Raw genomic sequence first — 23,862 nt, 5'->3', positions numbered from 1 at the left:
AGAAAAAAAAAAATATATATATATATATATATATATATATATATTATATATATATATATATATATATATTTATATATATATTAATTTTTTTTTGTAATTCAGCATTTGTGAGTTTGTAGGCCTGACTGTTCTGCTGCAGTGTTCCAGTTTACAAATGGAGCCAAAGTCACAGATTACTCACATTTATAACCATGTGTCATCCTTTCATGATTTTATGTGGGTATAGTTAAAATTTTGTTAACAAGGTATTGCATTGTTCTACCAATCTGTTTTAACTTCAATATTCAACATAATTTGAAAAAATACAAACAAAAGACCTTACTGTTGGAGGAGCTAATGGAAGAGCTTTATATGTCAATGAATCATGTGGTGTCATTGTTAACATTTTAAGGTCCATTAAGTGTGCGAAGGGTTAGCACTCCATCCAGGGTGTCCCCCACCTTGTGCCCAGAGTCCCCTGGGATAGGCTCCAGTCTTCCCGCAACCCTGTGTAGGAAAAGCGGTACAGAAAATGGATTTATAACTGAAAAGGGGCATTTCACTGTAAAATTCTAGGAACAGTCCCACTGAAACTGTTGCTACAGTTGAATTCATGACATCATCAGCAGACATGGCAAATAATACATTTTCATCTTCTGAGTAAAATTTGAAAGCTCAACAGATGAAGATAAAAAAGGAAGAAGGTATCCAGATTCACCGGGCGCACCTTTAATGCGAATGTACAAATCACAGGGAATGTACAAATGTTCGGGATCTAATTCCATTTGCAGAGAAAAACAAAACAAATTATTATGACCATATTGTGTCTGAAATGTCACTTTCTCAATATTAATGTCTTCTTTTTAAAAAAAAAAAAAAAAAAAAAACTTGTATAAAAGCAATCTCACACTCACAATCATAATATTGGCACACGGCCGAATCAAGGCTGTGCCGATATTCAGTATGAACACACTCTTTCTTGTGCAATGTTGCTTAATTATCTAGTACATTAGTTATCACTAAGAAAAAAACGTTACAAATAACTTTTTTAGCATTAATAAATAAGCAGTATTAACAAAGTACATTTGCACATGTATTCATTGACATGTTAACAAAATAAACCTTCATATTGACTGTTTGACTGTTCAATCCACAATTAAATACGGCCAAAAGTATGTGGAGACGTGACCATCACACCCATATGTGTTCCTTCTCCAAACTGTTGCCACAAGGTTGGAAGCACACAATTGTATAGAATGTCTTTGTATGCTGAAGCATTACAATTTCCCATTACTGGAATTAAGAGGCCCAAACTAGTTCCAGCATAACAATGCCCGTGTGCACAAAGCGAGATCTGTGAACACACGATTTGCCAAGTCTCTAGTGGAAGAACTTGAGTGACCTGCACAGAACCCTGACCTCAACCTCACTGAACACCTTTGGGATGTGCCCCAGGCTCGTTCACTCAACATCAGTGCCTGACCTCATTAATGCTCTTGTGGCTGAATGAAAAAAAATAAAATTACCACAGGCATGCTCCAAAATCTAGTGGAAATCCTTCCCAGAAGAGTGCTGGTTATTATAACAGCAAAGGGGGAATCTGTGATCTGTACTGTGATGTTCAAAAAGCACATATGGGTGTGATGGTCAGGTGTCTGTATAGTCCATATAGTTTGCAACAAATAATTTGCAGCATGTTTTTAAATGTTGATAACTAACTGAACTGGTCTCGAAGTATACATACTGAAATTTGCTTCATCCTCACTTCTGAAATTTGTCAGTTAACAAACCATAAACATGTTAATTAAGGTGTTCATTTTGATTGATGTGACAAACATTGGTGTTTATTTGTTTTTTTAAATAAAATTGCCATATTACCAAGTGTGGTACACACCATTATGATGTGTTTATACTGAAGTTCATGGATTGTTCATGTTAAGTAACGTGCTAAATTATGCCAGCTATTGAACCCTTAATGTAAAGCATTACCAAGTTGCTTTTTGCAAAATAAAAATGACAAATGAATCGCAGTTGTAAGAATCAGATGTGCTCCCATCATCCTTATATATCGCTTTGTTCTCATTTTCTGCACCTTGGCCCATAGCCATTCAGTGTCTTGCCTGGCTTTATGTGTGTTTGAGAATGGTTCAGGTATTTGTCACCCAGCTGAGGAAAGGATGGATCGTGGACCAGCCTGATGAGGTCTCAGCAGCGCTGCATGGCTCTCTCTCAGCACTGTGGGTCCAATATTGTTTGTGAGGTTGGAGAATGCTGTGAAGAAGTCAGACATACACGGAGCTCTGTGTTCTCACACAGCCCAAAACGGTAAGCCTGTGTGGGGAGAGAGGCCGGTTTCAGTGGGAATTAAACCCCAGAATGAATCCAGAGCAGGAAGGCCCATTGGCCATGGGAGGCTCCAGGGTGAAGGTGAGCAGCTCTTCATACTCATAGAACTGTAAAATTTATGATGTTATAAATGATTTGAGTGATACAGTTCAGATTAGTTACTTTGTGAGTTGTTATTTTACTTTCATCTTGGTGCATCTAGTTTCATTTTATGATCAATGTTTAATGATGGGTTTGCTCTGGGGTTTTTTTTGTTGTTGTTGTTTTTGTAAGGTCATCTTCTAATGGGTCATGCTAATTTGCTAACAGATTTTGCTAGATTTTTCTTTGACACAACACAGCACAAAAATTATCTGAAATATGGACATGGGAAGTTTCTGAAATGCTGTTTGGGGTTTTTGATTTGAAGTAAAAGGTATAATAAAATAAAAGTAACATTTTGTTAATGTTTTGTCATAAAGTTTCCAGGAAGTGGAAACTTATTCATTTACTTTTTCTAGTTTGGAGTACATAAGTGGGAGTGTTCTGTCAGGTTCCTGTGTGCCTTCGGTGTGTAACAGCTAACAATCCTTCACTAGATGTGATAAACACTGATGTTTTGATCAGAGCGATGTATATTGCCATGTATTCCACACTACACCTCCCTGCCCCAGAGAGCCTTTGGGTTAGTGAGAGTAATCCATTAGCTCCAGCCATTATTCCTAATTTAATCTAAGTTGTCCGATGGAAGAGCACAAAGGGCATGACATTTTGTATGGCAAGAAAATACTTTTCACTCATTTACACTGCTTTATTAAAGGAATGGTTTTAATAGTCTATAAAATTGTAACTTTGTATATCGCAAACAAGTCAAGTAGCTTTGTATTGTCATTTCTCTATATAACTAATATACATTACATTGGAATGAAAATTCCTTTGGCCAGGAGTATGGTGCAAAGCATAACAGTACATACACTACAAATACAAGACAGTGTGAAATGAGTGAAACGTGTAATAAAACACAGGACAATAAATACACAGAACAGTGCATATGAACTAGATAGTCAGCGCAAACGTGATGGATGGAACAAATACTTTTTTATCATCTGAAGAGGGGGGTGGTGGTGGGTTTATTTTACAAGAACAATTTAAATACTTTATTGTTTAAACCAGCTGTTTAATGTCTATTAACATCATGCAGAATATGTGTTTAATGAGATGAACATACAGATCAAGAAAATGCTGTCCATGCATGAGTTAATGTGTAGAAATTGAATCCAACGACTGTCTGGTCTGGAATGTAGGAGCAGGTTGAGAATTGCTGTGGTTCATTAGGTTAAGAATGTATATCTTAACAACCTAAATAAGATCACACAAAATATACAGTATATCTGTAATAATGTAAATTCAATATTCAGGTAAAGAAACTTAAAAAAAAATAAATAAAAACGAGCTTTACTACATGTTAAATGATGCATAAATGAGTCCCGGTGTAATGTTCTAGTCTTTCTAAAGCATGAGAGCATTTTTGGAAAGCAAAGTATTAATTATGTCCTAGTTTATGTGTTCTGTTATTGGTGTTAGGTGTGGGCTGTGTCTCTAGGCTTAGTGCTCTTGCTGTGTGTGCTCCACTCCAATGCCCAGGAAGACTACTCCAGCGGTAACAATTCAGGTAAAGTTAAAAAGACTTTTACAAATGTCTAACAAATGTGTGGTGGCTTGGAAAAGCCTGTCAGGTGTCACTGTAGATGAATTCTGGAAAAAACAAAAAAAGACAAAAATATTTAGGCACACTGGGCCTTTCTGTTTATAGCATATTTTGACAACTCAACGTTAAGAAACCATCAATGTATTTTACCTAAACTGCATTTTAAAAACTTTTTAATTTGCCTAGACTACCTTCCTGCAAAGATCATTTTGGTAAGGAGCAAGTTTAACAAACATGGCAGTGAAAACAGTCTGCTTAAAGGTGTCTAAAACCTTGCTATTTAAGTGAATTTCCTTGGTTAAAGATAGTAGCGAAATGGACATAAAAGAAATCAGTTTAGTTTAAATTGTCAAAATTTGTGTAACACTCCTGCACCTCAATCAGAATGCAATCATTGCATGCAGTTTTCTTCCTTTTCAACTTGTGGGGTTGCCAGATATTGTTTTTTGCACTTTACTCGATGATATACAGTCCTAAAAGTCTCCATACATTGGGATCTATGTTTGCCAGCACCACGTCGGTTGTGCCTTCACCAGTACATGTTCGTGGACGTTCACCTCTCGGCAACACTTCAAATCTTCTTGAATTTTTGGCAACAATGTCATGTTTGATGTGCTTGCCATGTGTCCTGTTAAAGTCCATTGCAAGCCTGCAACAGCTTCCCAGTCCAGCCATGAGAATGATTTCAATACTGTATATATATACACTAAGTATGAATTTTTTTTTTTTTTAAGTGTTCATTTCCCCTATGTATGGTAACTTTTGGGAAACCCTGTACAAAGAAAAGAGAAACATATTTCAGTTCAGGAAAATACTGTAGTTTTCAGAATTATACATAAACATGTGGCAGGGTTTTTCCAGGCTGCCATGCAAATTTTGCACTCTTCTTCATGATAAAGTATCTTCAATATTTATGTTTTGTGATGGAGAATGCAATTTTTTTTTTAAATTAATTAGGTGAAGACCATACATATGATGGTTCTCAAGTAAATGGATATGAAGGCGAGTCTGGAGACCCACAGCCTGGTATGATCATTTCATCTGAAATCTGCAAAAACATGCAAGTAATATTAGCAATATTGGAATTTTTAAACACGTTTTAAATGAGTATATTTTAAGGTGGAGCAACATTTTGCACTTTCAGCTGTTAATTCCAATGATAAATAATGTCAAATATTATTATCCTAAACTTACGATCTCCATATAGCTTTTAATGGATGGGACTAATACAGTTGTTTTTTTCTTAAGTTTGTCATGAGTAAATTGAACAAGGATAATCTACAAGGTTAGCTTCACCATTCAGTATATATACTATAGATTTAAATGACATTTGGAAACTCCCTTTACTTCCACTCAGTTATATACATTTATCAAATCTACTCTGAATCATTACTCATTACTGCTCATTACATCATTCTTTCTGATGTGTTCTTCTGACACACTATATTCACCTAATTATTTCTTCTCTGTTCACTGATATTTAATCAAAGTCCACATCCACAAACAGTCACAACAATCTCTTTTTGAGTCTAGCAGTGCCTCAAAAATTCTTTTCAATGCATTTCAAGTGTACTACCATCCCAAGCCTACACACAGCTATGAGGATGAGCAGATAGTTTTTGCATATAACCCCTACAATCTTGCTTTCCCAGGCGTCACCATGATCACAGAGGAGACCTACCCTTATGCCAGCACCACTGAGTCATACGACTATGCCAAAGAGGTGACCACTTTGACAACCCATGTCCCGTATGGAGAGGATGCTGATCTGGGGGAGGAAGGACCCACTGAGTGTGACTGTGAACCAGGCGAGCCTGGGTTTGCTGGCTTTCCTGGTCCCAAGGTACATCAAGAGTCATTTGGGAGGATTTTTGTCAACTATGCTGTTGTTTTGATGAGTTTACTAATATCTCATTGTAATCAGGGATCTGTAGGCCCAAAAGGAAAACAGGGATTCCCTGGTGCTCAAGGCAGAGAGGTAAGAAGTTTAGAGTTTGATCAGAAACTTAAGCCCTGTGCTCTGAATTTCAATGTTTCCAGAATGTCTCAATACTTTTTTAAACATTATTTTATATCATGCTGTCAGGGTTACAAAGGAACCAAAGGAGTTCGAGGTCAAGGAGGAGATCCGGGACCTGACGTAAGCTCATATCATCACCTAACATCATATTCATATCTGGATCATTTAGACCACTCACTGTCCTGTTCAAACAGTATTATCTCTGCACTTCCTGCCTTCTCTCACTTTATAGGGTGATCCTGGACCTGATGGAGAGGATGGTGCATCTGGTTTCTCTGGTGCAACGGTGAGTGGAAGATGGATTTAACATCTACTGTATGACCTTGGAGTGTCTCTTACGTATGTTCTAATTCATGTTCTCAGGGTTTACCTGGCCTTCCTGGAGACCCAGGTGAGAGAGGAGAGCCTGGATTAAAGGTAAAAGCTTCTTAAATTTTGATTCTGAGTAGATGACTGATTTAAGAGATGCAATCACAAATAGTGATTGAAAATTAATATTGTGTTTATGTACCTGTGACATGGCAGTGCAATTACATGTTAATGCCTATAAGCAATTTTCATTACTGAGAGTACCTGTTTTGTAGGGTGATGTTGGGATGGAAGGTCCTATTGGAGGAGTTGGGCTTCCAGGAGAGATTGTAAGTAACTGATCTTTGCTTGGCTAAAAAATGCTTAGAATGACTCAACGAGAATGTGTGTTTTTTATTGCTCATTCCTTATTAGCATGAGCCTGACATTTTTTCCCCCCCTACTTGTTAACTTTTTTTCTACTCACATTCAAATGAAACCACTGCAGCACCACTAGCATGGTGTTTGCAGTGTTCATTTAACACAAACAAAATGACTGAAATCTGGATTGACAACCATAGATTTATCATGTAGTCATATGTGTCCTACAAACAAACTCTGACTTAATCCTTAATTCTGTTTTTTTCTTTGATTACAGGGCCCAGCTGGTCCAATTGGCCTACCAGGAACTGTAGGAGGTAAAGGTGTTAAGGTAAACCAGTCACATTAAAGACATGTTTTTTCAATGTATAAAGCTCTAAAGACTATGTTAGGATGGTGTTATGCATAACACTATATCCTCATATTGCCACATAGTGAACCTCTCAAACTGAATCAGCATTTCTAAGTCTCTTTTTAGGGATCAACAGGAAAACCTGGGAAGCAGGGGCCCCAGGGACGACAGGGACCAAAGGTAAGCGCACAGAGAAAAAACACACTTTTATACACAAGCACATGACATGGTAGGCTCCTGTCAGACTTTAATATTCAAGATAAATAACATCTGTCTCTTTTGGTCATAGGGTCAGACTGGAGCACCTGGTTTTCCTGGCGATGTTGGGGAACGGGGTTACACTGTGAGATTCATGTCTTTTCTTGTAATCTCTGCACTCTACCTAAATGCAACTTATTTCTAATACAAAACATTCCCTGTTATGTGTATTTTGCAGGGTTATCCTGGAATAGCAGGAGACAGGGGAGTGCTAGGACCAAAGGTAAGTCTCAGTTACTGTAATGAAGAGCATCTGGCATGCATGATGACCTAATGAGCTGATTTACAAATTATTACTTTAACTGGAATTAGTGCTGGTCTAAGATTACATACAATCTATATTAATATGCATGTATCTGTATATTTTATAAATGATCTCAAATGTAGCACTTAATACAGTATGTGCTTGGTACTTGGTCTTTGTTTTTAGTCTTTCCCCAACCACTTCACCATTTAACCTGAATCAACATTCACTCATTGCAGTAATGTTCACATCAGAAATCTTAAATGGATGTCAATAATCTGATTAATTCTTTTATTATTAGTCATTACAGGTTCAATTTGTAGCACATCAAGAAGAATACTTTTTTTTTGCTTTGCTTTCCTTTCAGGGTGATGAAGGAATTAGTGGCATGCCAGGAAGAGATGGAGAGTCTGGAGACGATGTAACTTTAAGCTTGATTAATTTGGAAATTTTATCATTCAGCACTTAACTTTTAATATCCAGTATGTAGCTGCTATGATTTCTTTCTTTCACAGGGTCCACTAGGAGTTCCAGGAATTGAAGGGCCACAAGGGTCATTTGGTGCAAAGGTAAAATTCAAAAGTAAAATTTTAATATACAATTTATTAATTGAACTCTGACTATATTATTATTGTGAAATATTTTAGACAGTTATCAGAACCTGTGCTCTGGTTAAAGATTTTGTTTAATATGAGATGTTAAACAGAAATGAACAAGTAAAAAACAGTCTTTCTTCCCTAAGGGTTTGAAAGGGGAACCTGGACAGAGGGGACCTCCCGGGAGAGTAGGGGCTAGGGTAGGTGATTCATCCTGTATTCAAAACAGAATACACAAGAATTTTAAGGGGAAATCATAATATTTGTTATCAATACTGAAATGTTCTTAATATTTATTTTGATGTGCCAATATTTGCCTAAAATTTGTCATTTTTCTGAGAATAATTTTAGTGTAATAGGATATAGGACAGCAGACGTTTATTTTAATCAAAGCTTTAAAAAGCCTTTGGTGTCACATGTTATTGATGTGTGACATTTATGTGGGTGTATTGCTGCTATGCGTCATATCAGACACCAGACACGGCACGCTCGGGACTCTCCCTTCCCACTATAGTAAAAGGGGTTTTTCAGTGGAAGTGAAAGCATTACTGAAAGTGAAACCATTAATAGTATCTGTTTTTATATGCCTTCATATCTTCGCCTTTTTTGGCATGATATTTGCTTTGTGTGTGTATAACAGAGAGAATAGGGTGCATTTGGAATTTTTGTATCTTTTTTAATCTGCTTTTAAGAGTCTGTTTTAAATAATTCATAGAATAAATTCATGTAAATATATTACATATAGCAGGAGGTTAGGATGACATGTGACATTGTAAAACCTGATTTATTAAGTTTATGGCTTTTATAGTGGGTAAACAGTAATCCTAAATTGTTGGGGCTTTTTTTTTTCTTTCTTTCTTTTTTTTCCTGTGATATGCCTCAGGGCCCACAAGGGGAAAGCGGCGATTCAGGGATTCCAGGAAAGCCAGGTCCAAAAGGCCTGAAAGGTCCAGCTGTAAGGACCAATATGTTCTAAAGAAATAACCAGTGAACTGAAAATAAATTACTCTGTTTTAACATTTCATCTATAATAATGTAATATACCCTTTCAAATACCTTTATCTAGGTTTATTATAGTAAGTTAACTGTCAGAGTCTCTGCTTTGCAGGGTGCCAAAGGGGAAACTGGAGAAGATGGCATTAAGGTAGCATAAATACTGAGAGACATTAGATTTGCTTATACAGATACATTCTGTACATTCACGGTTTGTAAATGTACTGCCCACACAATAAATATCCACTTCCTCGTATGACAAGAAGTGATTGTGATTCTGTGACCAACATGACACATTTTAAAATTATATTAATATAATATAACATCAAATGACATTATTCGTATGACGTTAATCATCACCTTTGTAATGTAATGTTTTTTTTCCGGACTATAGGGTGAAGGCGGAAGAAAAGGCATAAAGGGTGTTAAGGGAGAAAAGGTGACCAAGATGACATTTGATTTTATCTGTTTAGATTTGCCTTGTTTCTCTTCTCGTTTCCATTACGCATGCAGGAGATTTTTTTTTTTTAACCAGTACTTCCTTTCTCAAACTTTCCACACAGGGAAGTTCAGGCTCCCGGGGTGACAAAGGGCAGGTATGTTGCAGAAGCACTGTATTTTTTGGTTAATTTACATTTTAAGGCTTTTATCTAAATCTGAATTGCACACCTATAACCTTCAGCCCATTTTAAAATGAGAATAGCTGAAGGAGATTTCAGCAGTAAGTTCATTTACATTACCTGGTTCTGAATCTACTGCCTATAGAATGTTTCAACAAACCTATACCCTACACTCCTACTATTATATAATTTTCCTCTTACTATGAGTCATCGTGCACTTATGCAGCAAGGAGAGAAAGGCTATGTCGGACCTGTTGGACCTGTTGGTCGAGTGGGACCTCCAGGTGTCCCTGGCCCCAGAGGTGACACTGGTCCTGTTGGGGACATGGGTGTGAAAGGACGCAGTGGACCAAAAGGAAACACAGGTGAAATTGTATGTACCACACATTTACTTCATCTGTTTTCAAAGCTTCATATTTATAAAAGTATGTCAAATCTCCTATTACACTAAATTAAATCCATCTGCATCTAACGTTTTTAAAGACAAAAATATACAGTTAATCTGACTTTGGTAACAAAACCATCTATTATCTCACATGCTGCAAAAAGAATAACTAACCTAAATAGTGATTCAATTTTAATTTCTATTTTATTTATGTGGCTCTTTTAACGTTAGTTATTGACACAAAGCAGCTCTAAGAAATCTGAATGTAAAGCTGAATGTAATGAGCCAGCTATAAATTAAAAAGGCAAGGAAAAACTCCCTGAGATGACAGGTACACTAACACTTCATACATGTTGCGAGTTATGTTTCTTTTTGCACTTTGCAGGGTCCTAGTCTGACGGATGAGCAAGTACTGCAGCTGTGTCGAGGTGTGGTCACTGCCCAGATCTCCCAGTATGCCTCCTCTATTCAAGCTAAGTGTTCACAAGGCTGTCCTATTAATAACCACACCCTAATTGGACCACCCGGATCCCAAGGGCCTCCTGGGAATACAGGCAGAAGAGTGAGTCCCTAAATACACCTATGTTGGTAGTTATGAAGGACAAGATTAGTCTGTGTGTTTTAGAAAACATATGAGTAAAATAGATTTGCTTTGGCTTAGATATATAAAGTCACAGATTTCACTGAAGATTTCTATTTCTATTTCTATTAAGATAAGATAGGATAAGACGTACATTTATTGATCCCCGTAGGGGAAATTCAAATTGACATAGCAGCAGAAAGAAAGAAAGAAAGAAAGACAGAAAGAAAGAAAGAAAGAAAGAAAGAAAGAAAATAATTAATTTTCATAAATACCTATACAATAGAAATAATAGAAACAATTAAACAGATTTGTGTGTATGTACATATGCTAGAGATCTATTTGTATATGCACATGTGCAATATCCTCAGAATTTATATACATGTGCAAGATCTGTGAAATGGCAATTAACTGCTGAGTGTGTGTTTCTGTGAGACTCGATCAGTGGAGTAGGAGGTACTGGCTATTGTTGCATTGTGGAGTCTGATGGCTGAAGGTATGAAAGAGCCCCCCAGACGTTTTGAGACACGTGGCTGGATGAATCTGTGGCTGACTGTGCTCTGGAGCCTCCTCAGCTCAGTGTAGAGAGGATGAGAAGGATGGTCCGTGATAGCTTTCAGCTTCCCTCTCATCCTCTTCTCAGTCACTTCCTCCAGCGTGTCCTGAGTTGCACCCCTAGGAACTTGTAGGGGTCCACTATCTCCAGTCCCTCCCCCCTTGTGGCGACAGGGGTGGGGGACCGCTTGCTGGAGGAGTCATCCAAAAACTTCTGTAGGTGGCACATTCCAAAACTGAACAGTGTGTGTGTGTGTGTGTGTGTGTGTGTGTGTGTGTGTGTGTGTGTGTGTGTGTGTGTGTGTGTGTGTGTGTGTGTGTGTGTGTGTGTGTGTGTTCTTTTTGTGGGATGATTTGTTCAGGGAAGAGCTGGCAAAGCTGGAGCTAAAGGAGCCAAAGGGCCTCGAGGTGTAACAGGTGTAGAAGGACAGAAAGGAGCACAGGGTGACAGAGGTACAGCATGCAATTATTAAACTATAAAAGAATGACAAATGCAATGACCTATTTGGGGGGAAAAAAATAAACTCTAAAATATTTTTTTAAATATTAATTGTACCCTTGAAGGAACAAAAGGTCAAAAAGGACAGCAAGGTGACCCTGGCCAAGGACTTCCTGGGCAAGATGGTCACCAAGGCCTCAGAGGTAAAATGTACCTTAATATTGTTAGCATGTTGATCAGCATTTAAATATCCATATAGACTGTTCCTCATGTAGCATGAATCCCCAATACATCATTCTGAAAAACAAGACACTATAGTGGAGCTTTGACTTAAAAAAAAAAGCATGACATGACACACTCCAAGCTGATCTCAACAAATGTCACTCATTTCCCCATATAGGGTTTCCAGGTTATCCAGGAGTGCCTAGGAATGGACTTGAGGGACCTCAAGGGCCTCATGGGTTCCCAGGTCCTGTGGGTCAGCCAGGTATGGCTGGTAGTCCAGGTGTACCAGGAGTGTGTGAGGCACGGGACTGTAGCATTTATGCACCTGTTGTACGCAAAGAGCAAGGACTAGTAAAGGGCCCTCAAAGTTCTGGGATTTAAGCACAAACAAGGATGCTTAGCATTTGGCCTGCTCCACAAGAGTAACGTAACCAAGTGGCGGTCCAGCGCACATTTTGGAAGACTTAACTGGAGAGAAAAAGCTGAGCAAAACCTCCTTGAGAACTTTACCGTTTTCATTTTAACAATCTGTCTCTGCATTTTCTCTAAAGGATAGACAGACGTGTGACTGAATAAATGCATTTAAGTGTATAAACTCAGAACGGTAAAAACGCCTTGTGCCTTATTATGTGTGGGATAAGTCTGATGATGTTTTCAGTATCAGAGATGCTGTGGTTCCACTGCAAATAAAGAAGACATGTAAATAATATTGTAATACATCTTATGTACATGTACTGTTTTCCTAAATACCATTGTTCAAGATAAACATGTGACTTTTTCCAAATTTAGTCCTGACTTATTTAGTAACCATGTGAATGTGAGAAATAAGAACACCTAAAGATCAACAAAAGAGCAAAGTAAGATAAGATTTATTTGTGCATAATTTTTTTTATTTCATTTTGTATAATTACACACACACACACACACACACACACCCACACACACACACAAACAGACACACACATATTAATATAATGTTTTTTATTTATTTATTTCAAAATTACATGAATGCACATGTTAATGTAGGAAGAGACATTAATTAATCAGATACAGATTGTTTAATGACACTGAAATCAATGTGTTTTATTGTAGTAAATTGTTTACAGCTAGCCTGAAATAAACAGTTAGCTGTATGCAGTCTGAAACAGAAGAGACATACTGATATGTTAGTAAACATTCTGGATACAAATGCTCAGTTATAAAAAAAAAATCTTTTGAAAACGATTCTAAAAATTAATGCAACATGTGTTTTTATTAAACAAGTATTTTTATTCTCCAAATTTCTTTGTAAAAAAAAATGATTTTTTTCTTTTTCTCTTTTATACAAAGCACCTATAATACAACAGCTGCCAAATGTGGATGGTAAAAGCTAACATTCCTCCGAAACATGCTAAACCATCCACATGTTTCACACTGTGGCTAATGCTTTGCCATAGGGGAGCATGACATATTGTAGGAAAAGCCTACCTACCCTGTTCCACATGCATGAGCTCACAAATGCCCAAAACTGGGTAGTGTCTTTTGTGATTTACAGGGGAGAGAGAGTACCACCAGCCCTCCCACCATAAGAACATGACCAATTTTGCTGTCTTGGACTCCCATCCATGGATGGTATGCCATCATCTGGATTAAAACATGTGGTGTCCCACTTGGGAGCTCCACAAAAGTGTTTTTAATATTTTCTCCATTTGCAAGGTGGGCAGAGCAAATTTAATTCCCTAATAACTGGGTTTAAACGTTACACAGGGGGCACTGGGTTAAACCAACAACCATCAAGTTATGTAAACTAAAACACAACATATTAAACAAAAACAAATATATGATTAATACATTAAATCTCAATGTCAAATATTAATGTCATGTGGATGATCATCCACCAGCACCTGTAATAAATTTATAAAATATTATTTTAAATGATAATTATTGTACTGCAGTACAATAATTATATTGTAATTAAAATATTTAAATATTGCAATATGGTTATATATCTGACAATAAACAACACAATAAAATGGTCTTAAAGGTGATTTTGTCTGGTGTTTCTGATCCTATGACAAGTACATATGGCAAATCCTGCAAATATTAGCAGCAGCAAAGAGGCATAGATACCTATTGAAGAGACACAAGAACAGATATGTTAGTTGTCCATGTATAAATTCATAAGCCACTCTGAAATTTCGACAAAATAAATTATTATTTTTGCATCAATTAAAATGTTCAGATTTGTGTTAGTTTAGTGTACATTTTCTAGATTTTGCAAGACATCAAGATATATTCTTGATATATTTATATTTTATCGTAAATTACCATAGCGGTCTCTTTTGTTGAAATTCTGTAGAGGTGAAGGATTGATTTGAATACCTATAATTAAAAAGACAATATTGAAGAAAATAAAACACGAATGATCAATTAAATCTGACTTGTATTAATGTATAATAAATTAATACGTAGGGTAAAATGTTCAGAAAAAAAATGCTTACCCAGAAAATGTATTCGAGATTCAGTCAGATGTCCCTGCAAAAATTGAATTAAAAATATATATATGAAAAATACATATGTTAAATGGTAACAAAAAAATTGCCATGACCATCAGAGACAACTGTGGACTTACCTGATTACATATAATAGTTAGAGTTGCATTGAGACAACTACTGATGAGAATTTCACCGGCAGCCACATTAGTGCATGGGCTGTGGCACTCACCAATACCATTCACAAAGTTACCTATCGGCTGAGAAAAAGGTAACATTACATAAGCTATGGCTTTCAACAACCAGTTGAATATTTTCTGTAGCTAATACATCAGTGATTTAACAAACAACAACATGATAATTGAAATTATAACACTTGTGCCTTACGATGCCTTCAGCAGTCCAGCTTTGTTCACAATCTGTGGCACTGTTTGCATGCTCCAACTTTAGTATTTGTGATCCCTCTTGACAGGAATAGTCTTTAGTGGTTTCCAGCACTGATGCAGATACCACTACAGAGAAAATAAATACAGTATTTCACCAACTAAGGTCATCATAGGATTTCTCCACTATCATGCCATAACTGTCAGAGTGTAGACTAATGTTTAGACCTCTGGGCAGGCTAAATAAGCCTTGTAAGCTCATTTTCACTCTATCATTTTCACTCTATCACTCTACCTATCTATCTATCTATCTATCTATCTATCTATCTACAGTGCCTTCCACTAATATTGGCACCCTGTATGGAGGAATGGTCTCAGTTCCCTTGCCATGTATTCTCCAACCTCATCAGGCATTATAGGAGAAGACTCAGAGCTGTTATCTTGGTAAAGGGAGGTATATTGACTAATAGGGTGCCTATAATTGTTGCACACCTATATTTAACAAATATATATATATATATATATATATATATATATATATATATATATATATATATATATATATATATATATATATATATTATAAACCTGTGTTTTGTTTGCAGTTGTTTGATATCTATGAGAGCAGAGTATTTTTGTGAACTTCTTTGCTGATATTAACCAAGGGTATATCTATCTAACTATCTATCTATCTATCTTTTGCCAATATTTGAAATCATACAGCCTGCTTTTGTGTAGAAAAGTGTGCAAAATGCTTATAAATAATCCTTCTCAATCCTTATGTGTTCTCCCTATAAAGTGAGCTCCATTCCCTTGTTTTATAGAAAATTAAACACTTTCTTTTTTTTCTCCCCCATTTTCTCCCTAATTTGGTGATCTCTGGACAAAAGCGCCCCTCGGGTGCTCCACAAAGCATTTTTTATATTTTCTCTATTGGTAAGGTAGGCAGGCCAGATGGCAAATCCATGAAACAACATAATTTATAAAATACCATTAAATACAAATAGATTTGTAACTGTCTTAGGGGTTAAGAAGAAAGTGTTACCTATAATTAATATTAAAAACCCTATTTACTGCGTTCAAGGATTACACATGGGGCACTGACTTTAACCATGATCCACAGTTATTTTACAGCGTGGGAATGAAAATCAGAATTTAATTTTAAAAATCATATTCAACTACTATCAAGAGTAGCTTACATGTGTCATTGTATGTCATGGTATTGTTTTGGGGTTGTTTGGTAAAATACTACTACTACTACTACTACACACACGTGGTCAAAATGTAAACATCTACTGTAATGGTGTGTGTGTGTGTGTGTGTGTGTGTGTGTGTCAGGTGTCCGAGGTAAATTCCCAGTGAAGCAATGTGCTTTTGGGGGTTTACCGAAGACTTTCCCAGCTCTGGGGAATTCAGAGCTCAGAGAGCCAAAACGCGGAAGTATATTTTGTTTACAAACAACGGCAAGCGATTCCTTATTAACAATATTCCTTATTATATTTTCAATAATATGATGTTTCCTTTTAATGCTAAATTATTGTAATGCAGTTCGGTAAAGCGGACAAAATTATAGTAGTCAGTCGCAGACACGTGCTGCGTGATATATACTCTACAGGTTAAACTTCCCCAGGTGGTTTATTTGATAGGTTTACATCTAAAACGCCGATAAAATCATTTAAGTAAGTTACAGAAAAGAACGTGCCATTCAGCGACGTAGTTGAGCTATGACGAAAGTAACAGTGACGCAACGCGGTTTTGGTCGCAAACGCATTTTCGACGCAAATAGCTGCATTTTCGAGAGATTTCCATGAGCAAGCACAACCTATGTCGTATTTGCAATATTCTACGGATATACCTGTTTGTTTTATATGTAGCCTATAGAGATATAAACAAGGATTATTACTTACCATAACTATAACTCATAACCATAAGAAGCACCAACGCAATCATGCTCATGAACGATGGAAGAAAGTATTATGTTACAGGAGGTAGCTGCGTCATTACGTCTATTTCCTTTTTTTTCACTGGGGATTTCCTTCTTTCACTTTTCTGGGTTGTGTATATTAGACGTGCTGTTACACACCTCTTTCAGTCTGGCTATCACAGCGATGAGGAATAATAATGCTCTATCCTTTGTCCTGCTCCTCACTTTTGGTAAGACTGCCTGGTGTTTTTTCTTGCTTGGACTAATTTGTTTAGAGGTGGTGGTTGTTGTATGCCACATATGTGATTTCTGATTTAGTCCTAACTGTACACGTAGGTGCAGGAGTCAGAAGTAATGACAGCAGAATACATCATGAGACCCGCTCTATCTGCGGCGAAGACGCACTTTTGCACTGCCGGGCCACGTCCAAGCCTGGAGTCCAATACCGGTCAGTCATATGGTACAAGGTAAGCTTACCTGGACACATACTCTTTCAATTCCAGTTTGTCCTCAGTAATGTAATCCATTATTCTCTTTGGTGTGTTTTTCCGTCCCCTATGGATTGTGGGATTGTTCTAAGAAAGTAGATGTGGCCAGTTTATTTGGTACAGTACACCGACCCCCTTGTAGCTACACTCAATGGCCATTTGAACCTTTACACCAATGTAAACGTTGTAGTTCTACAATTACTGACTCTAGTACTTCTTGACTCTTTTATATACACTATTACAGAGGTATTCAAGTAAAATTTGTAAAGGTTCATGTACTCTGAGCAGATGAGACGCGTGTTTTAATTTTTACACAGTCAGCCCTGCTGGGGGAAAAAAACAATCGAAACCATCACAGAAATTCTAATGGTTTCCACTATGAATACCATTACAAACCATCCGCTAACCATTAAAACCATTATAATTACTGGTCCTTAATGGTATCCACTAGACATAACATGCTACTGATAGAAGGAAACTAATTACCAGTAGAGACCCACAGGGACCATTACAGTTTCCATTAAAACCAATACAATTCCCATTATCACCATTATGAGGGTTTCTATTGGGGGTTTTTTTCAGCAGGGAGGATAAACCTGTTTCTCTGTACATTTGTCTTTGAACACTTTACACAACCTTGTCGTGAGTTCCCTAATCAGACAATAGAGGGTAAAAAAATCTATGAAAGTCTGTGAAAATTCCATTTTCTGACCTAATGAATGTAACTCTGTAGCTAGTCTCTGGTTTTATGAGCGGACCTCAACTAGATAATGTATATTAATGAATGATTGAATACACTACAACAGAGGGTCTGCTACAGAAACTGGTTCATAATATTGTTCATGATGAAATGTGTTCAAAACAAGTTGATTATATGTGTTTCTGTGTTAATGTAACTGACTACAGTTGGGTTTGTCAATTTTGGCAAAAGATATTTTCTGGAGAAGATAATTGATAAAGCTATAGCAAAATAAAAACACGTTATGTTAATGATTCAGTGTTTTTCACAGCAGTTCACGGCTCAAATTAATCATCAATTTTCATAATTCCTCATTATCATTATTATGCAATGCTATGAGTTACTCTTCCACTAAATGAGTTCTGTTCTCCTGTGTTCCCCCTAATTTAACCCCTCCGTGTACTTGATAAAATGGGCAATGATGAGTGTTGGCACAAGGTAGTTCTACCTAATGAAGTGGGCAATGTGTGTAAATTGAACTTGTGTTTCCATCAGTGAGAATAAATGTTTGTGTTTTCTCCACTAATTAGTTGCAGTTTGTTGAATTTGTTGTGTTAGTATGAGAAACATCTATGTAATTGCTTTTACTTCAGGACTAACATAGTGAGACATGTTCAGGGTATTCACTTAGACAGAAATTTAAAAAAGTGTTTTATTAGTCATCAGTGTTTATTTGCTTGGTATTAAGTAATCACATAGGCCTATTGATCTGATAGACCAGTTGGAGGATTTAATTCACTGCTTTCATTTCTCAGGTCAGTGATGCTCCCTCTCGCCAGTTAACTGGTCTAGTGATGAAGAAACTCACACATCTTAACAGCACTATTCAAAGATATAAAGGTGTGGAGCGGGATTTGAAACTGTTAGCGGATTCACAGAACCTCATTTTGCCTAATGTGACGCTGCAAGATGCTGGGAGATACCGCTGCTTTCTGTCTGCTCCAATTGGTCATCAGAATCAGGAGGGAGAGATTCATCTCAGTGTTTATGGTGAGTGTAATGACCTGAAGACACACTTTCAACGTGGTTTCAAGTCACAAATGAAACCCTGAAGTTTTGAATGTTACATTGTTGTATGGAATGAAAACCTCTAGCCATAAAGCCATTTACAGCAGGGGTGCCCTGTCTTATCTGTGACTGTATGGCTACAGGTTATTATCCCCACTGTGGGCCCTTGCTGATAAGACTTGACACACCAGAAACAGAATTGACAGAAAAAACCTAAATTACATGGCAGTAAAAATACACTCTTAAAATTTAAGAACCCTTAAGAGTTCTTTGGTTGTCCCTCTGGAGGAACCTATCCTGGTTCTATGTAGTTCTAGGTAGTGGTTTCCTTTCACACAGGCTTTGAAATAGAACCCTTTTTTGCATTAATTATCCAATGAACCCTTCTTATTATCTAGAACCTTTCGACCATTTGGCTACACTGTCTTGGCAATTGGTATACTCTTCAAAAACTGGTTATTGAAAAGTTCTTTAGGAGTTCATGGGATAATTGAGGATTTTTAGCCTGTTAAAAGGCTTCTGCTCTGTTGTAGTGTTCTACATATAAGTTTTATGTGTTCCCTAAACCAACTGGTGTACTCTTTAAGTGTTTCTTCTAAGAGTCCAACACTGACTGTAACTAAAACTTTGTTTTGTTTTCCGTAGATGCTCCCAGTAATGATAATGGAACATCACAGGAACAGGATACATTTTATGTAATACTGGCCATCACTTTACTCATGGTGGCATTGCTGATGCTGTATGTAAGTTATGTAAGTAACATTTTCTTACTCTTTTTTGCTCTGGTTTGTAGAATAACTCAAAACCAGGCAAGCAAATACAATTTTTAAAATTTTATTAATATGCCAATGTCAAGATACTTCCAGACTGTTAATGTTATTTTAATGTTTTCTTTTCTTCAGACATGTCTAAAGAATACACTATTAAGCCACAAAAGCAAGTTCTCAGATGTAACATCGAAGAAAATTCATCAAATGAAGGACACTATGATTAAAATGGAATCAAAAGGAATTGTATGTACAATTTTGCCCCAGGAATACGTGTGACACTACAGTCTTCATGTTCGGGTCCTAAGCTAAGAGACATAGTAGAGGAAGAAGAAGAAGAAGAAATTAATAAATGCATGAATATAATGGTGCTATGTGGACATTATCTAAAGAGCAGATATTGTTCAGTACTGGATTTGGGACATGTGTGGTGTCCCTTCCAGAGTGGTGTTGAGAGGAGGCGGAGGAGGAAGAAAAGAAAAATGCATACCAAGCTCTGATATTCTACCATTCCTTTAGTTTATTTAAGCTAAGAATATCAACTAATTTTATATGGAGTAAAAAAAAAGTTAGATGTCGAATATAAAATATACAAATTCAATCTGAAAACAAGAATACCCTGCCCAAATCATTTTAACCTACAGCTTTGATACCAGTGTATTTTAAGTGGAGTTTTGGCAGGGTGTTTTGATGAGAGGAGGTCAGCAATTTGCCAACTGCATAATTAGTTTGATAGCTGAGTAACTCGTTGTTAGTTAGTGTTTTATGTGCATTCATTACTGTATTTTTCTTTTTATACTTTAATGTTTTAATTGTATGTATAAAGCCAAATATGCTATTTGGTTAGAATTAACCTATGACAGAAAAAAATTATGTTTAAGACTCATGTGTTTCTGTGTCTAAAGATATGTTCTCATTTTCTTATTTAGAAATCATGTTAATTCATTTTAGCACCTTTTGGCCCAGTTTGAAGTGGGGGTTATTTTTGCACTAATGGCTAAATGAGTTGATGATGATCATGACAACTGTGTTTATTAATAAATAATAACAATAATAATTGATGCAAGAGAAGCCTGTAGTTCCTTTGATGTCCTTTGCTCTTTTATGACTTGCTGGATGAGTCGTTGCTGTGCTCTTGGAGGAATTTTGGAAAGTCGGCCACTTCTGGGAAGGTTCACTACTATGCTGAGTTTTTCCATTTGGAGATAATGGCTCTCACTGTGGTTCTTTCGAGTCCCAGAACTTTTGAAATAGCTTTGTAACCCTCCCCAGACTGATGTATTTCAATCACCTTCTTCCTCATCATTTTTGCAATTTCTTTCAATTTTGGTATAGTGTGTTACTGGGCAATACAATTTAACCAACTTCATGCTACCTTGAAAAGGTTCTATTTAAGTGATGATTTGAGTGAACACGGTTTTCAGTAATCAGGCCTGATTGCGTCTAGTCCAGCTGAACCCCATTATAAATGCAGTTTCATCGATTTGGGGAATTAGTGACAGGGACTAATACATTTTCACACAGGCCCAATTGGTATTGGATTACTTTTTTTGCTTCAATAGATAACATCATTTATAAACTGAATTTTGTGTTTGCTCAGGTTGCCTTTTCTTTCTTAGATTTTTTTTTTTACATTTTGGAAACTATTTAGTAAGAGGTATATACAAAAACAGATGAAATCAGGATGGGGCAAATACTTTTTCACAGCACTGTACAATAACTACACAGGACAGTGTAATATAAATATACAGGACAACACGAGAGAAACCAGTGCAAAGTTTTGTCTGTACATTGCTGACTGTGGAGAGAAGTGCACCAGCAAGATCAAGAAAAAGTAGCAGTAATTTAAGAAGTGTCCCATAGCAGCATTATGCTGGTGATGTGCAGTGATGGTGGGTGTATGGAAGGGTGTGAATAGCTCCGTTAAACCTATTCACGTCCTTGACGTCAGATTCAAGAGCAGTGTTGATCAGGATGCAGTTTTCAACCAGTTAGTGCTCACACTGGACTAATCAATAAATATCGCCATCTACTGGCGACATGTTGCCACTTCAGCCGTGTGGTAAAGAACTTTGGTAAATCTTTAAACTATTATTATTATTATTATTATTATTATTATTATTATTATTATTATTGTTGTTGTTGTTGTTGTTGTTACTATTATCTTTTTTGTTTTTCCCCCATGTAAGCTAATGTTTAAAGCACTAATCAACAATTTTGGAGGATTTTTCTATACAATAGTTTTCTATAGTTTCATTTCTCTACAGTTAACTAAGTGGTATTTAGTTTTTCTTGCTATTTGTTTTTTTTGTTTGTTTGTTTGTGTGTTTTGTTGTTTGTTGTTGTTGTTTTGTACAACTAATGTTTAAGTGGCATTTATGCACAGTGCAATGCAAAGTATTTCCACTAGACAATGCCTCATATAGTCAACTGCAAATGTTTTTGCATCCTTTAAAATAATTATAATAAATGACTGGATCAGCTACTTAAATTTTCTTCTAATGAAAATAATTTACATAAATAGTTCATTTTAATAATAATACTGTATTTCCATCCAAGAATCTGGAAAAATTACCGGCAAATTACATTTTAATGAAAATGTTATTTATTGCTCAACAACGTCTGAACTAGTAGAAGTTTAATTAGAAAAACTTCTCAGATCCCTGGTGGTCTAGTGGTTAGGATTCGGCGCTCTCACCGCCGCGGCCCGGGTTCGATTCCCGGTCAGGGAACTCAAGTTTTGTATAAATATCCGCTTTTATTTGTTATTATTTTAAATGTTTGATATTTGGGCTGTGTCCGAAATCTCGTACTGTATTCAATACAGTCCCTGCTGCTTGGCCGTTGAAACAGTACGTACTAATCAGTATGTTTTTGTAGTATGACTACAATCCCCGACATACTACATCCGCCATGTTGGCATTGTCATGTGACCTTTGAAGTCATCATAAACAGAAAACTCTTAAAGGGACCACCAGATTAAAGCAAGCGCACTAACGGCAAACTGCACATTAAGAAAGTTTACTGAATTCGTAATGTAATGTGGGGTTAACAGACTGAGTTAAATCCGGCTAAGGCATGATGGAGATCATAAAAAGGTATAAAACTCCTCATAAGGGTTGCATTATCTCACGGTTATATGCAACAATCTGGTCACAGGACGATTCTTACAATATCAAAACCATTAGTGCTTGGGAAGAGGAATTGGGCCTGGAGCTTGATGATGATTACTGGGGCAGAGCGTTAATTAATATACGTACCACCACGTCCTGTGCTAGACTTAGTTTCATACAATTTAAAGTGGTCCACAGAGCTCACCTCTCTAGGAGTAAACTATCTGAAATATATCTCAATGTCCCTGACATGTGAAAAATGCAAACTTTCGCCCTGTAACCTCAGTCATTGCACTCTGTTTGCACTCTGTCCCAAACTGCAGAACTTTTGGAACTCTTTCTTCAAAACTATGTCTGACGTTCTTAAAATCAAATTAGATGTCTGTCCTTTAATTGCCATCTTTGGTGTTCCATCTCAGTGTCAACCTCTGAACCACAAAGAAGCTAGTGTTGTGGCCTACTTGCTCGGCGCAGAATACTGTTGCCCCCTCCCCCGCTATATCAGTCTGGCTTAAAGATTTAATCTTCTTTTTAAAACTTGAAAAAATCAAGTACAACATCAGAGGCAGGGGTGACTCATTTTGGGGAAAATGGGTACAATATATTACCTACTTCAATGATGTACGCACCCTGGTGGTGGATTGAGGAGAGGTAGACTGTAATTCCCGATCATTTTACCCCCCCCCCCCCCCCCCCCCCCCCCTTGTTGTTGTTGTTGTTGTTGTTGTTTTGGGGTTTTATGTTTGTTAGTTTTTTTGTTGTTTTTGTTTGTTTGTTTTTCCCTCTGGTTTGTTTATTGTTTTTTGTTTCCCCCTTTCTTTTGGTTTTGGCTGTGGTTGTGTGTTGGGGTTGTTGGGCGGGGTGTTATGTAAAATGTAAATATTCAATCAAAATTCTCTGATAAAAAAAAAGGTATAAAACACCGAAACAGCTGTTTTCTTGTTTAAACCTTCAACAGCACTTTATTCAGGTATTATTAAACAAGTCCTGTTAAACAAGGTTTAATACTTAAAAAGAGTCA

General features: G+C 36.7%; 2 protein-coding genes and 1 non-coding gene across 3 annotated transcripts; all 3 read left to right on the top strand.

Moving 5' to 3' along the window:
* Nucleotides 1–92: 92 nt before the first annotated feature.
* zgc:113232 (collagen-like protein) lies at nt 93–12,960 on the top strand. Its single transcript, XM_017477808.3, has 25 exons — nt 93–2,406; nt 3,889–3,976; nt 4,970–5,038; nt 5,665–5,855; nt 5,937–5,990; nt 6,099–6,152; nt 6,265–6,318; nt 6,396–6,449; nt 6,617–6,670; nt 6,979–7,032; nt 7,180–7,233; nt 7,343–7,396; nt 7,490–7,534; nt 7,923–7,976; nt 8,071–8,124; nt 8,298–8,351; nt 9,035–9,106; nt 9,260–9,295; nt 9,539–9,583; nt 9,708–9,740; nt 9,991–10,137; nt 10,535–10,711; nt 11,647–11,737; nt 11,849–11,926; nt 12,124–12,960. The coding sequence occupies exons 1-25, from the start codon at nt 2,356–2,358 to the stop codon at nt 12,327–12,329; spliced, it is 1,923 nt and encodes a 640-aa protein (XP_017333297.1). The 5' UTR covers nt 93–2,355; the 3' UTR covers nt 12,330–12,960.
* Nucleotides 12,961–16,763: 3,803 nt separating this feature from the next.
* Nucleotides 16,764–20,789, top strand: cd83 (CD83 molecule). The gene is made up of 5 exons (XM_017477811.2): nt 16,764–16,956; nt 17,063–17,193; nt 18,709–18,943; nt 19,607–19,713; nt 19,864–20,789. The coding sequence occupies exons 1-5, from the start codon at nt 16,764–16,766 to the stop codon at nt 20,005–20,007; spliced, it is 810 nt and encodes a 269-aa protein (XP_017333300.1). The 3' UTR covers nt 20,008–20,789.
* A 1,599-nt stretch (nt 20,790–22,388) lies between these two features.
* Nucleotides 22,389–22,460, top strand: trnae-cuc (transfer RNA glutamic acid (anticodon CUC)). Its single transcript has one exon. It is a non-coding gene; the product is annotated as a tRNA-Glu (tRNA).
* Nucleotides 22,461–23,862: the final 1,402 nt, after the last annotated feature.

Source organism: Ictalurus punctatus, chromosome 1, assembly GCF_001660625.3.
Source record: "Ictalurus punctatus breed USDA103 chromosome 1, Coco_2.0, whole genome shotgun sequence".
NCBI classification, from domain to species: domain Eukaryota; kingdom Metazoa; phylum Chordata; class Actinopteri; order Siluriformes; family Ictaluridae; genus Ictalurus; species Ictalurus punctatus.
This window is presented reverse-complemented; position numbering and strand designations above follow the sequence as displayed.

Coding starts and splice junctions, on each gene's coding strand:
- zgc:113232 (XM_017477808.3), top strand. CDS start 2,356: ATGAATCCAGAGCAGGAAGGCCCATTGGCCATGGGAGGCTCCAGGGTG. Junction 6,671..6,978: donor TTGGGCTTCCAGGAGAGATT/GTAAGTAACTGA, acceptor CTTTGATTACAG/GGCCCAGCTGGTCCAATTGG. Junction 9,584..9,707: donor AGGGTGTTAAGGGAGAAAAG/GTGACCAAGATG, acceptor CTTTCCACACAG/GGAAGTTCAGGCTCCCGGGG.
- cd83 (XM_017477811.2), top strand. CDS start 16,764: ATGGAAGAAAGTATTATGTTACAGGAGGTAGCTGCGTCATTACGTCTA. Junction 17,194..18,708: donor GGTCAGTCATATGGTACAAG/GTAAGCTTACCT, acceptor TTCATTTCTCAG/GTCAGTGATGCTCCCTCTCG. Junction 19,714..19,863: donor TGATGCTGTATGTAAGTTAT/GTAAGTAACATT, acceptor TCTTTTCTTCAG/ACATGTCTAAAGAATACACT.